The sequence below is a fragment of the Parasteatoda tepidariorum genome, chromosome 4, assembly GCF_982258835.1.
Source record: "Parasteatoda tepidariorum strain Cologne lab strain chromosome 4, Ptep-v5.0, whole genome shotgun sequence".
Lineage (NCBI taxonomy): Eukaryota > Metazoa > Arthropoda > Arachnida > Araneae > Theridiidae > Parasteatoda > Parasteatoda tepidariorum.
In genome coordinates, this window is record NC_141758.1 from 121,682,260 (window position 1) to 121,699,138 (window position 16,879).

The 16,879-nt window shown below is 29.2% G+C and overlaps 1 protein-coding gene across 1 annotated transcript in view; it reads right to left on the minus strand.

Moving 5' to 3' along the window:
* Positions 1–11,143: 11,143 nt before the first annotated feature.
* Positions 11,144–16,879, minus strand: part of Sc2 (trans-2,3-enoyl-CoA reductase Sc2) — a 33,442-nt gene continuing 27,706 nt past the window's right edge. The window contains exons 8-12 of the mRNA XM_016054732.5: positions 16,621–16,693; positions 14,647–14,690; positions 14,510–14,567; positions 12,658–12,792; positions 11,144–11,481 (exon numbers count right to left, since the gene is read on the minus strand). Coding sequence (XP_015910218.1) covers positions 11,354–11,481; positions 12,658–12,792; positions 14,510–14,567; positions 14,647–14,690; positions 16,621–16,693 — 438 coding nt within the window. The 3' untranslated portion in view covers positions 11,144–11,353. The remainder of the gene's footprint in view (positions 11,482–12,657; positions 12,793–14,509; positions 14,568–14,646; positions 14,691–16,620; positions 16,694–16,879) is intronic.

Here is a 16,879-nt window from a genome sequence, read left to right on the forward strand (position 1 = left end):
AATAATGCCAACTAATTTTATGAATGTTAAAATAATGTTTCAATTTACCTTTCAAACATCAAAGGAATTGTATCTGTATTACCCATGTGTGCAGTCGAAAGATAAGATAATCGTACATTTAGTAGTTCTTCTTGAAGACATTTATTCATATTTAAAAACCTGTCAGAGATATACATTTTAAATTTTCTGTAACAATTTCTAAAAAAAAAAAATTATTAAAAAGATTTAGTTATAAAACAAAAAGACCGATTTAAGTGATAAGTTACTCTTTCACAAAGTGCACTTCTTAATGCAAAAACTATTGGAGGAAAAAACAGGAAGTATTGCACATATTTAAAGAAATATCTTTAAAAATATTTTATACCATAATTGATATCTATATTTTTTTTAAACTCGTAATTCAGCAAAGCAAAAACTATTAGCAATGGATTTATGATTTTTTGCAGACACAAATGTGCCTGCAAATTATAAAATATTTACAAATATAAAACTCAAACTTTAGAAGATTATTATTTTTTTTAAAATTCAATTTTGGAGTATTTAAAGTTTTTGTTAAAGGAAGAACTAATCACAAAATTATAATTTTTTTGCACCCATATTCTCTTTATTAATTTCAATAAAATATAAAAAAGCTAGGGAAATATGTTATCTGTGCAGGTAGGAGGATCCATTTAAGAAATTGCAAAATGAAATGAATCATAGCACATCATAAGAATCTATCAGACACAAACTTCATTAAGATACAGTCCATTAAAGCAAAGACATTAGAAACAAGAATAAGGATGTTCTTAATTTTGCTCAGTACTCCAATTCGAGAATTCTTAACGTACCAACACTTAATTAATCTATAACCTATTTCTACCATAGCTGGTCAAGTGAGCAGACTTTATGTTTCTTGATTGAATGTGTGAAATATGGATGTTGGGAAGGAAATAAACTAATAAAACTTTATTATAATTAAACAAAATTGTATATTGCCAATTTTTATGTATTACTAACACCAAGAAATTTTAATTCATCGCTCAGCACATTTTTTACAAATACCATTTTTTTACAATTACAATTTTTGCATTTCCATTGTGCATTTTCCGCAAACCTATTTCTTCTAATTATTATTGTTTCTATAACTCTTACAAGAATTATAATTATTTCTTATAATTAATATTATTTCTTCTAAGAACGTGTGCTGTCTTGATTGTTTCGACATTTTTCTGGGTGAAAAGTAACAGTTAATTAGAAAAATGAAGTAAAGCTGTCAAAATAAAATGTAAGCTACTTACCAAAACATTTAGTTTTTGTCACTTTTTCTGACACAAAAATGCCGACCTAAAATTATAGGTACTTTCTTGAAATTTGAATTAGCAGTTATTCTGGTTGTACTAACTACATGACAGTCTTTACAGAAATGTGCAACTAATTGAATGCGATACGTTGAACACGCATGACATCGTCATTTCTGATTTGATAACCTTAAAGCAATAAATTGTTCTTCCGGTCAAGTGACCAGTTGTAATAGAAATAGGTATACGGCAAGTATTATTCGATACAAAAAAATAATAGATTAACTGTATATAATTGTTAGAAAGTGTCATGAAGTCAAATGTGCTAAAACGATAAGATGATAAAGCGCATTTTCAATGCAAAAGTTCTTAAACGGTCATTGGACCGGTTATGATATGTTTAGTGTTAACTTCATTTAATTTGGACCACATGAATTCTTTTTGGACAAAGAATATTAACATTCTTTATTACTTAAATTGCAATAAACCTTGGAAATTTCAAACTGAGCATAACAAATGGGTTAGATTTAAACAGCAATACTTGACGACAACAAAAAGGGTTGACACAAGATCTGGATTTATTTAAATTGTGCAGTTTTTGGAATATTCAATTCTTTATCAGATCTTAATATAAACTATTGCTGCGAAGAACAGTCTCTGAAGATGAAAAAAAAAAGAAAACTTCATGAAACAAATTAGTTAATTGTATGCTATTCAAAGGTAAGTTGTTGTAATCGGGAAAAAAATTTGCAAATTTTAATTGCTTTGAAGGATTATTAGATACATTCAAATAGAAAGAGGTGCCTGAAACTCAATGTGAAATCCAAAATTTCAGTTGTTATTTCCAAAAGCATAGTGAACCCAGAGCAGTTTTTAAGAATGGGCCCAGGTCCCCTGAAAAGTCTAAAATCTTATTGCATTAATTGTTTTTTTTTTTTTTTTTTTTTTCAATTCTAACTCATTTATTATTTAGAACTTAAGAGGGCCCCAGATCCCACTTTTTGTTTCTTCTTTTTTTAAAGTTTTATTCAGAGCTGGGGCCCTCTGAAGCCCATAATACATTTTTCTTCTTAATTTTTTTACATTGTCGGACGCTTTTCAAAATCTAATCAAAGTGTCTACAAATATAAAATAATTGTTAGTCTTCTCTTTTCCAACCAAAAGAGCAATAAAACGCTCTTTCCACTCATGAAAATGTCCCCACTTTCGTAGCTACCATCCACAGAATTGTCAAGTAGCAGCCTCACTTTACACTGCGGGAAAATGTTTTTAGCTTCTTTATATTGTCTTGGGCTCTTTTTTCCTAACTTCGGAAATATGAGATATCCACAGAAACAGCCTTTTGTCTGATTTCTGGTCATAAATTGCTTGGAACAAAACATTTCTAGGATTATAAAAAGGGGGAGGGGACCTTGATTTTTGTTATTTGTTTATAGTTAATAAAGCTTTTAAATTAAAGTCGAAACAACTTTTTAAAATTGTAAATCGAAACTATTTATGAAATTTTGACAGCTTTGTTTTTATTTTAAACGTGTATATTTTATTTAATGAAATAAAAAAATAAATGAAAAAAATATAAATAAGTGACTGGATAAATAAAAAACTTCGTTGTCATATCATGTTTTAAACAATTTGAGTATTATTAAATTATTTAAATCTAAGCAAATTTTTAGTTTAAAAAGTAAATAAGTTTTTTGATTTGTTTAAAAGGTAATTATGCTCCATAATTCGATTTTAAGACTGATATCTGTTCCTAAGGATCAGAATTCTCTTTTATTTTACTTTAATATTATAAAAATGATATATTTAATACTTTCATGTGATATGCTGCAGTTTTAAATGCCTAAAAAATTACTGAAATTGTCAATTCAAAAAACAATTAATTAATACTTTTGAACATGAATTTAAATAACTCCACACGTTTTGTTTTGCTATCTCATTTTATGTTATCGCAGTATTTAGAGCAGACAGTTGCTTTGTGGGTGTGTGGATGATATAAGGAAAAGAGGCACCATCAAAAAAAAAAAACCAATTTTATTTGAGTTAATGGCTCAATATTATATTTTTTAATTTCTCTCAAAAATGTAGTAAAAAATATTTGTCGCAAACAAATCAATATTAAGTAAGAATGAAACAAAAATTATATCGAAATATGCTGAATCACTAGTGAGACAGGTGGGATGAAAGACATCGAAACCAATTCGATTGAATAGTAAAACTAGAAGGTATTTCTAAAATCCGGAAATCTATCAGGCTTCAATTTTTTTTCTGTCACAAAATTTATCAGGGCCTATTCGTTAGATTTCAATATGGGTTATTCTTTTTCTTGGATTAAACATTAACATAAACTAATTGATATAAAGTTGTAGTGTGTTCCATTGATATATTGAATGCTCGTTTTTGACTGCTGTTCTTTCACATCCTAGCCACTATACACCATGAAGAGCAGAACTGATACTTCAAAACCGCATCACATTTATTCTCTCTGATGTTTAAAAGACCTTTTAATAAATCCTTAAAAATATAAGCCAAACATTTAACAAATGTACTTAAATAAATTAAAAAGAATGAAGAAATATTTTTAATATAAACATTAAGTGAATAATATCAGCTTACGAAATATTATTATTTTTTACAAACAGTATTAGTATAACGGCCCTCACCTGCTCCAAGGTGTAGGGACTAGATGAAGAATAAAAAAATATTTGTACATTTCATAAGATTTAAAAATTTGCTTCGATTATAAACGGGGATAAGGAGGTATTATACAGCCCCGGGGGTTGCTGGTGCATTCATTTTTATCCTTGCAGCGATTAATTGCTTTTCTCTATATTGTTCTTTTAGTTGTTACACGACTTATTTTTTACGAGTACATTATTGCTTATCGGTTATAATTTATTCTTAGTTAATACATGAGAGAAAATTTACTCATTGAGAATTGTAGTAAAATCAGGAATATATAAGAAAACCTTTTTTTAAAAAAATACGCACTTTTTACGTATAAAATGTAAGGTATTAATTTCTAATTCCTTACTATTTCTAAATTGATAGCATCGAAACACTTATTTAGATATAAAGAAGAAAACTAAATGAATTTAGTGAAAATAATTTATCTGTCATATTAATATTTAAAATAAGTGTAGAAATGAAAGTGTAAGAAAATAGCCTTATTTTCATGATCGGATTTGACATTCAATGCTGAGGGCCATTTTCAGTATTTCTGTCTAAATAGTTAAAGTGGAAGTAGTAGAACACAAAATAACGCCTTAAGAAAAAATTACGACATTTCTCGCAAAAGAAGGAAAAATAAAAATAGCTATTTTGGTAATGAAATCAAAATATATGGTATTTAATTGGTAAATTTTCCGTTCGCATTGCAACAGTTTATCGAAAATTCTGGTTTTAAAAATTATAGCTCTTATTACCACACATTTAATGAAAATGCAAAACGGAAAAATAAAATTACTGATTATTCTGCCATGCTCTAAGGCAGCGGTTCCCTCTACGGAATCAGTCTTCTTAAGGCAAGTGTGAATGTCATAACCTTAAAAAAGACTATCTTAAAAATATTTAGTTAGAGGAATGAAGATTTTTCATCGTTTTATCATTAACAGTGTAAGAGACCTGTTATGAACGTTAATTTAGAAAACATGAAATATATTTTCATTTTAAAAAAATATCATTTCTATTTTACTTCATATAATTTAATGAAGGAAACCGAAAGTTTATATAAGATATGATTTATAGGTTGGATCTAAATATAATCAGAGATTATGAAAAGTACTAACTATAAAAGTATTCATCCCCGGTTATAAAAAGTACTAATTCGTGAAACCTCTCTCTCCCCTAAAGTTCCATTGTTTGGAACTGTTTCTCTAAGGTATCCTGATAAAATTACCAAAATCCCTACCGAACAGGATAGTAAAAAACTATGCATATTTTTATCATATTTAACTTCATGAGAAGTCATAACCAAATCGCTACTGAAAAAACACTACCCGTTTTTTGGTGCTCCCATAAATTTTACTATATTCTAATATTTTTGACTCTTACTTTCTTTTCTCTGTTCGGTCGGTATCACATTTCATAAAAGGTACTGTATTGCCGCATGCAAACAGATGTGCTTTTCTCAAAATTTCAGAGCGCCTTCTATTTTGACACTTCAAAATTTTTTTTTTTAAATATTTTTTTTTTCGCAAAATTGAAGGGAAAAAAACACGTTGACAAGAATGTCAAAGATCCAAATGACTTAATTTATTTAATATCTATTAAAAAAAATATCCGCAAGGTAGGTGTGCATATTTGGGGCTGATGATCATGAAATCTAACACAAAACTGTGAGATCGCGGGTTCTATTCCAGCTGATGACAGTTTTTAATTATTATTTCTTAGTACTGAAAAATGTTTTACTTATTTTTTTTTAAAGTATGCATGTTAAAAACTAATAATTTAACAATTATTATAAAAAAAAAAAAAACTAGAAGGCTCCACCCCCTGTTCATTTTGCTCACTAACCTCCGTGGTTGCTTCTCATTAATCATTGCAGATTAAGAGGAAAAACGGTTTATTTCCATTTTTTTTTCCTACAAAAATTACGATTGAATTCCCATTTACATTTTGAAGATGACTAAATTTTTTAGGCAATTCAACAAGATTGTCACTAATCAGTAAAATTGGTACCTGCCGCAGAGTTTTTACTCACTAAAATTGGACTCAAGGGATGGAGCATTCTTCTCCGAATGAGGTGTTCGAATCCCAGTGATGGCTGGAATTCCACACCCGGCTTACACCGACCACTGTGCTGACATAAAATATTCTCAGTGGTAGACGGATCGATCATGGCTTTGAGTACCCTTACTGTCAGACTAACCGTGAGAGAGGCTTTCGTGGTTTTCCTCTCCATTTAACTCAAATGCGGGTAAGTTCCATTAAAACGTCTTCCACGAGGGCAAAAATTTCTTCAAATGTTCTCTTGTCTGCTGGATTATTGGGTTCAAAATGACAAGGTTACGGAGTTGAACATTAGTAGTCCTGGGTGGGCTGTTCAATGACTGTTATTAAATAAACTAATAATTTGGCCGCGATAGCTTGGTTGGTAGGGCTATGGACTCGTGTTCGTGAGAATTGTAGTTCGAATTCAGCCGGCCGAATAATACCCATGCATAAAATGTTGACTGGTGCATGTTACATCTGTCGGGGTCACAAACTCCATCAAGTTCTCATAACAATTCAATACCTTTGGGTACTGATCCAGGAGTTTCCTTGTCTTCTGGATTGGTTTTAAAATTACAGGGCTACGTAGTTAAACATTGGTAGTCGTGAACTCAAAATTGAGTCTTTTTTTTTTCATTACGGCGATTATAAAAAAAAAAAAAAAAAACTATTAATCAAATTGTATTCTTTCTAACTCCTTTGCATATTTTTTACACATCTTTATAATTTCGTGTTTCTAAGTCTTACAGGTTTTGAGCAGCAAAGCAAAATGTAACGTAAAGAAAAAAAATTGAGAAAAAAGTATATTCGATATATTCAAAATTTATTAAAAAAAATAAATAATTTCAAGTATTATTTGGGTCAGGAGAATAAGTTAGGACAATTAGGCATAAATGACATGAATAAAATAGTGAAAAACAATAATCTGGAAGATAAATTTCCAAACATTGACATTTCATTTCAAATTTTTTTATCACTCATGATAACTAATTGTGGTAGCAAACGTTCATTCTCCAGACCAAAATTAATAAAAAATGAGTTAAGAAATAGAAGTGACTCAAGAAAGATTGAGTCACTTGTCAATTATGAGCATTGAATATGATGTCTTACGGGAAATTGATTTTGATAGAAGGCCTCTCGAAAAATATTGTTACCTTAAATTTTCGATAAAAATAATGTATATAAGCTTTTATGATTAATTTATATGTTTTTTACCCTTAAAATAATTTTTAAAAATTATTCAAAAAAAATTTTTTTTTCTCTAAATTATAAAGGGACCCCAAATAAAGACAGGCCCCTGTAAACAGAAAAACGGCACTGAGTGAACCGTTTTGTACTTATATTGTTTAGAGGGTTCTCAAGTTTCTTTCGCCCATTTTGAAAGTCAAAACTTTTTTTTAAAAATGTAAAAAAATTTTTTTTTTTTTGAAATTTACCTTTTTATTATGATTTATTTTTAATCTTATTTAATTTAAAATTATTACGAGTCAATGAATTTAGCCAATTTCTATGGTTTTAAACGTTATAATGTGTTTCCCGTATGAACTGAAAAAATAAATGCTCATATCTTGCATAATTTTGTTTTATTTTATTGAAATTTTTTTAAAGTTTCAGCTTAGAAACGCAAGACAATTTTTTTCAATATAAAAACGTCCGCATCTTCATTACTATTTCAGTTGATATAGGGCAGGGATGGCGAACCAATGGCACGCGACACAATATTTTGGGCACGCCACCCTTCACAAAGTTCACTATGAAGCATATTAACAATTAAATTAAAATTCACAAAAAAAATTATTAACAAAAAAATTAACAATTAATGCCAAAAAAACTCAATTAATAACCATAAAAAACAAGCTAACAATAAATAACTAGCAAAAAAAATTTAACAGTCCTGCTTAAACTAACATACAATCTAATATAAGTTATTTGTCATCTAATTTGCTACAACAGAAGTCACACTGATGTTACTTTAAGTTGAATTATGCGTATAACTGAGACATTGCAAAATTTTTTCTCTCTCCATAATATATAAAGAGTTTTGAGTTGATAGTATTTAGTATTATTACTTTCCCAATAATCACGAAATCAAAATTATTTGATGGCACGTCTATGACCACATTAAACAATTTTTTAGAAAAAATGGCACGTTGTTGCAAAAAGGTTCGCCACCCCTGATATAGGGTTTTTCAAAGCTCATTTAACTACATAATCATCTCAAAAAATGACCCGTCTTCCAAAATGGACGTTATGTTCTATTTTTGATTTGATACGAACAGATATTCTTCTTTGTTTCAGAAACGTAATTATAATGGTTTTATTAATTAGAGATTAGAATGTTGAAGTTAGGGAAGATTTATTGGTTATAGGGGGCCATGAAACACTCTGATCACTGGCAATATACACGTCAGTTTATTAGCTGAATTTTCCATTCTTCTCATTGGGAGAAAAAAAAATCAATAAATCATAACGAGGGTGCGTAGCCAGCTTTTTCAACAAAAAATAAGCACCTTTTAAGTGAATGGATTTAAGAACATAAAATCAATAAAATTCAAAAACATTTTCCAAAACTTTGCACCATCATGATAAAATAACTAGTTTCTGAGAAATATTGCAGAGAAAATTGTGAAAAATCATGATTTTTTTTTTTTTTTTAATTTAGAACTACAATCAATACGGTAAAGAAAAAATCCCTTTTTAAAAGATAAGAAAATGTAGCACTTTTTACAAACCCGGAATAAAAAAAGCACCCTCAAGGTCTTCTAAAAAAAGTAAATAAAAAATAAGCACTTTTTAAAAACCCTGATAACGCTTAACTCACATGAGAAACATAAAGACACATACCAACACAATAAGTATAGTTAAAATAATCCCAATATTAGCTTTTATTTCTGGCTTATTATTTTTTAATGTTGTTAGATTGAACTAAGCACATATTTAGTAGTTTTATCAAATGATACAGTATCATTTGGCATGATGCTTGTGGCTAACGCAGTCATGCTAGTCAAAATTTAGCACAATCCTGCGATTTTCACTGGTGCTTATCTCTTTCGAGGGTGTGTAATGAATCTCTTTCCACTGTATCATCATCTATTATGAAACTGCAAAGTTTTGGCACAGATTTAATAAGTACCAAATATATTTATTGTACTATATTAGTTTATTTGTTATAGATTAAAAGCACCAATACCAGTATAGTGCCTATTCCAAATTTAATTAAGCATCCATCAGGGTGCGTAGCCATATCTCTCTACAAAAAATAAGCACCTTCTAAGTACTTTTTAAGCACTACACACATTAACAAAATATAAAATAGTTTTAAATATAAAATAACTAGTTTTTGACAAAGAACTCTTTTTCGTGATTATATTAGCCATCATAAAAAGATCGACAGAGTTTTCGATTCGATTTCAGAGGCCTGAAATTGTGAATATCTTGCAAAATGCAGCAGAGTTGTACACAAGAGTGCAAGAATTTCACCGAACCCAGCTCAGTATATGCACATGCGGACCCACAAGTTTTTCATCAAACATATGTATAATGATTGACGCTTTCATACGCTACTCGTCCCGCAGTGGACTGATCGTTAAGACACGGTTCCCAGCAAATCACCGAAGTCAAGCATCACTGGCTACGGTCAGTGGGCGACCACTTGGATCAGTCTGCGTAGGGACCGAGGGTGTGCGGTATGGGTCCTCGTTAAACTGTTCTACCGTAAAGTGCTAGACTTCGCGCGCAGGTCGTCGGGCTACCGAAGCGGGGGTGCCATCCCCTCCGCAGACGATCAAAATTGTGATGGCATGTCTTCGGATCATCCTCCGGGATGTTTCCCAGACAGTCGCCAATAGCCCATTGTGCAGTCCTAGTGCGACGTAAATTAACAACAACTTCAGACGCTACTCACCGACGGTACGCCGAAATGCATTGTTTGAATGAATTCTATATTTTGCAAAATGTGGAGCGTACAAAAATCTCACCGAATCCAGTTCAGTAGACACACAGGCAGACTCCCAAGAATTTCATCAAATATGTAACACTATGAGCGCTGTCATATGTTACGGGCCAAAATAGATTGTGGTCGAATGAATTGTGAAAACGCTGAATAGAATGTGAAAAGCACGCTTTTGCATAATAAGCAGTGAAAATTGACATGGTAAAGAAAAAAAATATATAATTTTCGAAAAGGGAAAATGAAGCACTTTTTAAAAATACCCAATAAAGAGAAGCATCTTTAAGGGCTTTAAAAAATGAAATTCAAAAATAAGCACCTTTAAGCAATTTTTAAAAACACTATGCACGTGAAGTCATGTATATATATATATATATTTTTTTTGTCTCTTGTTCGTGAAACAGTGGCTACATTTTCACGATTTTAACCGAAAGCATTCAGACTATTTTCAAGGTATCTGCTATATTTTAGATTTTCAAATTCATGACTCATTCCAAGAATTTTTCATGACTTAACGAAATTACTATTTTCTCCCGACAAAAACAGAATAATAAATTTAAAAAGCATTATAATAACATTAATTGAAATGATAGGTATAACCAAAACAATTATACTGTGCATCTTCATATTTATAGATTTTAAATTTAAAAAATAGAGAGAAAAAGAGTTGAAACAATAAAATAGCTGAAAAAAATAAAAAAGCAAATAATTTTTTTTCTGCAGAATTATAATCTAAAGATAATTTTCTTGTTCATCGAAAAGCAAAGAAATACTCCTGATTTTTCTGTTCTCATTTTGGAATTAAAAAAAATTTGCCAATGACTGGCTTGCTTCAGCTAGAATTTTAAATTGATACAATAAAAAAAAAATTAATAATAATATAAATTCTGAAATCACAGAAGTTTAAAAGATAATTCACTCTGGAAATGATGTTCCTTCTTTCATTTTTTGAAAGAACATGATAAAAACATTTTATATTTTAATAAAACAGGACTGTGAGAGGGGATTTTGTTACAAATTGAGATATTCGGAACACCATGAAATTAGGGGGATGAATAAAATCCATTTTGAAAATTCGGTGACCTATCTCCATGATTTTGCAGTGACCGAAATTCATGACTTTCCAGGTGCTTGGATACCCTGCATTTTCCTTTCCTACCAACTACACAGAATATTGCAATCCATAACTCAATCAGAACACTTTTTTTTTTTGAAAACAAAAATTTATTGAAGTAACTATGCAAGTGTGTATAAATAACCAAACCATTGCAATATAACAAATTTCATAGTAGTATAAAAAATGAACAAAAATTGAATTAACATTGAGTGCTTTATCCAGGTAACAGAAGTATGACTTTCAAGATGGCAGAAAATAAGTAGGAATGTGATACGAAAAAGTCAATCATTTCTCTCACAAGAGAAATGGAATGATAGCTTTCCTTCCTCTAGGATAATTGGGAAATTCCTTCTTGTAGTTGCGATGCTTACCCAATGCCCATACGGACATCTGATAGAGACCAGCCAACGTGAACAGACCAGCTACAACGAGATAATAAATATTAAAAAAAGTAATTGGCAGAAGGAAAAAGTGAACAGTAGGAAAGTGTTTGGCAATACACAATAGAAAAAGTAACCTTTTTCGTAAGTGTTGCATAACATTTAAATTTTAGGTTAATCGACAAAGAATTTCACATTGGGTAAAGTTTGTAAAAGCTTCTAACGACACAACTTTTTTGTGCAAAAGGGAGGGACTGGTTTTTAGAGAAGGGAAAACAAGAGGTGAAAGGACGTCTTTAGACATCACTAGTGCCCAGACGATTAAAGTGTATTGAACCTATTCTAACTTTTTATGTATAACATGAAAGGCCTGGTTTCTTAAAACGAGGCGTCAGCGGGAAGTCGACGTACCCCGACAAAATACTGTTTTGTAAGCTCAGCGTGAGCAGTTGTTCCAATGCAGACATTATCTCACATTGCGCATATGTTAATGACGTAATCAATTATTTATTTTGATTTTGTAGCTGGCTCCTATAACGTTATGCATTATTGTCGACCCATGCTTTAGAGAAAAAGGAATGACCTTTCAATCTGTAACCACATTTTGTTTTTAAGCATGGAATCTTATTAAGATTAAGATCTTACATTATACAAATTACATCGTTTTTTAATTTCAGAGATTAATTTCTCCTGGAAATCAAAATCTTGCCCAATTTAAATGCTCTGCTGTCCGTCATCGTTTCTGCCGTTAACATTGCGTCGTAATCCAACTGCAGTCGATAGGGACAGCAGATCTCGTTCGAGCCGAGTGTTCAATGATTTGTGCTTTCTAACTAACAAATTGACCCATTAGGGGTTAGCGCTCGCTTCGAGCTAACGTTTTGCAAGGCCGACCTGTCCTAAGAAACCAGGCCTTTAGCTTTCATTAATTGTGAATAAGAAAAAATCTGATAGTAATTTAGCCCTATTTTATGATTGAACTATATTTCTTTCATGAAATATTTTTAAAGAATTAAAAATTCTGTTGCCACTCATTCAAAATTAACAGGAAAGGGTAATTTTTGTACAAAACCACTTAGTTACTTGTAAATGAGTAAAATTAGCTCAAATATTTAGAAAATAAGTAACATGTATCAGCCACACAATAGTTAAGAAGGCAATATATGAGTGGGTATTTAAAATGTTCAATAAATACATAATATTGAAATAAAAACAGACCCGGTAAAGTTTGAGTCATGAGAGTGAAAGAGAGCCAGGCGAGATATTCATAGGTGTAGTTTGGGCAAGATACAAAATTGAAGAGAGAGGTAAGTGGATTGCCTGTGGGTACAGGAATTTTTCTCTCCGTTGTTCCTGAAAAGAAAAAGAATCTTTAGAAGGAATGAAATAGCTCTTGCTTTGAATTTGATATTAACAGGGGTGATTATGAGTCAAAAATCCTCAACATTTCTTGAGTAAAATCATTAATGACGCATTTCAAAAATTTAAACCATTGATATTTTCAAAACATGAAATTCTAAATAAATTATACGCAGCATAATTTAAATGAATAATTATGTATAAGTTTACTTTTATCTCTTATCACATTTGTTGTTCTACCAGAAAAAATATTTTCAAATGAAAGAGATGCCAAGTATAAATTCTAGTTCTAATATTTTTAAATAAAATATACAAGAATTTTTACACATAAATGTGATTCAGGATTTCTTGAAACTTCCAGATCACGGTTGGCGGAAAACCGGATATTTTCCGGAGCACAATATCTCTGTATTAAGAAGGAAAAAAAGGCAACTCTGATTGAGTATAGTACATGAAAATCTGATCATTAGATCAAAAGTTCTTTAAAGTGTTCCTTTTTTTGTTTTAACTGTATTAAGGTGTAATCTTAACGATTCCAAAAGGTATATTGTAAATGCGGCGTTGAAAGGGATAATTTAAGTTATGAAATTCAACATAAAATAGAATTAAAACTCAAGCAACTCTATGAACTCAAGATTCTTGACCCCTAAATTTATGTTCCAATATGGATCTAAAAAAAGACACATTGTAACTCAAAGTAATTCTTGCACTGTGCTTCTTGAACTTATGGATAAAATCAAAACACTGTTGCACCAATTTATAAAAACAATTTACCCAAGTATAATTTAAAACAATAAATTCATTTTTATTAATTACAGTAAAAGGGACAATTTTTTCTTTAAATGGATCGATGTAATATAAATGGATATTAACAGCTTTTACAACCTCCAAAGTAGTTAATTTTAACAATTAGTTTATGATTTAATAATAAAATGAGTCACAACCAAAAGAGAATTGCATTCAATTAAAGATTGGACTGATTCAGCTAAAAATACTTCGTTTAAAGGAGCATACAAAAGTGAAAATATTTTAAGATTCATTTTTTTTTTTATTCATGGTTTTGCAATCATTACTAAAATAAACATTTATTTGGATTATACATTTGGAGTAGTATAATGTAGCAATGTTTTTTTTTAAAATCATGTATTTTATTTTCTTCACATTTAATTTATTTATATTAAATTCCGTTTGCACAAAAAATAACCAGACCTTTGAAATTTTTTACTTTATTATATAATTTTGAATAAAAAGTTAAATTAATTAAAAAATAAGTTCATATTTGTAAAGAATATTTTTATTTAAGAACTGCTAAGAAAAATCCTTGCAAATGGGCTCAATTTGAAAAAAATAAAAAAAAAATAAAAAAAAACTTGCTGGGTTTTTTTCTGGGTCAGGTCCACCTATACAAACCTCGATTTTTTGTTTTCGTGATAAAAATAATTTGGTTCACAAGTGTTTTGAAAAATACTTTCATAAACCTTCTTTTACAAAACAAATCGAAGGGATTTTTAATAATCTTACAGAAAAAATGACTTGACTGCATTCCTAAATAAAAAAAAAATTAAAATTTTTATATCTTATAAAGATGAAAAACCAAATTCGAAATTTAGTGGTTTAGTTAAAATGCTTCTGAAAGCCAGCTAAACATTTCAGAGAATTTATTTCATCCTACATTTTTTTTTTTGTATTTGAAATTTCGAAAAGATTATACCTGGTGGACGTAAGTTTCGTAGAGCGAGATGAATACTCAGATTACCCAATTCAGCAATCTAGAAAATACATATAAAAAGTCAATTATTTCATTCAATAAAATTATATCTCTTGAAAATAAAAGGAAATTATATTTACAATAAATGTAGCTAAAGCACCATAAATTTGCACGTCTCCATAGCCTATAAAAAATATCTTATTTAATAGAAAAAAGAAATAATTTGAGTCAAACAGAGAGTCAAAATAATAATTTAATAATAGTTTTATCATAAAGATACTGCTATATTATACAAAATACTAGTGCACATGAACATTGTTAAAAAGCCGATGGAATTTCTTTTCCTGTAAGCAACAAAGAATAGAAAACTGAAATTTCAAGCGAGTGAGTAGTCATAAACATGTCATCTTAAACGTACATGCTCACAACTTTAATGAAGCTAATGTATAGGTCGGTTACAAATGAAAAGTTAAAAACAATTTATTTAAATAAACTGTTCAATAATTATGTTTATTATGTAAAATTTGTGCAGGTTGAATACAAATTTAGAGTTGCATTTCAGTTTTAATGATGCTTCTTAATGCAGAAAGGGATGAGTTTAATTAACAAATAGCAGCCAACCTTTTTTGTTGTTGATTATACGTAGTACTAGCATATAGTACAATAAACTGTTGTGTCTCTAAATATGTAAATTTATAAGTGCATATAGGGATATTTTTTTCAATAATTAGAACAGTAAATCTAAAGTTTCAGAGAATAGAGTATAAGTTGCATTTTTTAGGATGTCAGTTTGAAAAGAGTACCAGTTCATATACAAATAAAACTAGACTAAATTATACAAGTATTAACTGAGAGAGCCAATCAAGATTAATTTGCAAAGCAATCAAAAAGAAACTTCACAGCACTTTTAGGGGGATAATTAAGAATATAATTACCCTAATAATCAATAATCAAATCTACAATTTCAAACATTTTTTATTTGGACCTGGATTATAAAGTTCAAAATATACCAGAAAAGAAAAAGTATTTTGTGTAAAGAATTAAATATAATATAATAATATATAGTAGTACCTCTTAGATACAAGTAGTCAATAATGAATAATTTTAATAGCAAGAGTTGACATTGAAAAGTTTATATATTTTTATTATAATATATTTTTATTTTAATATATATAATATACTCAATAAAATATTTTAGGCAGAAATATGGAATGAACTATTTAATACAATAGTTACAAGTTAAAATAGAAGAAAAAGTTAAAAACTGTTTAAAATATCAAAACCACTCCATGCATAATAGAAATGATCATAGTAAAAATATATTACTCATGTGAGTCTTAATTTAAAACAACTCTACATTTGAAAAATTTACAGCCATTAAATTTGTGCTTTTAAAAATCAACTAAGTACATGTGATATTAACATTTTGAGTAAATGTAAAACACTGTAAGTAAAACACTGCTTTTCAATTCATGGCATACATGCCACAGTTTGCAGCTTATGTGGTACAGGAAAACTTATTGTGAACAAATTTCTTCAAATATAAACATATGAAATAAAAAAATATTAATGCCCAATTTTATAGAGTTAATCCTAAAATGGATTTATTAGAATTATTCAAAAGTCACATTTATTAATAACATACAGTTTAAAAATGATTTAGAATTGCATGCTTTAAATTATTGATTCTTATTTTATATATAACCTAACTTAAGTGAACCTTTAAGGAAAATTAACACTAAAACCAAGTTTATACTTCTGTTTATTACATTAATTACAATATATCTTAGCAAATTTCAATTTTCAACACCTTGTTACATTAAAGTTGCTTAGAAATGCAAATTAACTAAGCCCAAACACAAAATTTTTGCAAAATCGCAATCTCTACAGCTTAGCACGAATTTTTTTTATTTTTATTTTGCATAAAAATCTCATAATCATCCCATTCATAAAATTTTTTCCCTTTGTTATTTTTAGTTAGAATGCAAAATTTGGAAATCACAAGCATAAATTTTTTTTTTTAGAGTTGCACCTCTGACATAAACTTAAAACAAATAACCCTAAACTAAAACAAACATTAAAAAAAAAAAAAGCAACTAAATGAAGCAACTTACTTGGAGGGGTATACAGAGGATGGTTACAATAATAACCAATATAAAGGCCAAATAACCAATAGTATGAGCAATTCTACAAAATAAAAAACAGATTTTATTCATAAATAGTCATTAAATATGTAACTCCTAGATGCCAAATATGTTATAAACCATTTCAAAAAGGAGATAACAATAAAGAACCCTTCTATTAAAGCACAGGTATTATTTAAAATTAAAATTTTGGCTATTATCTATGCAAGTTGATTACATAACATTGACA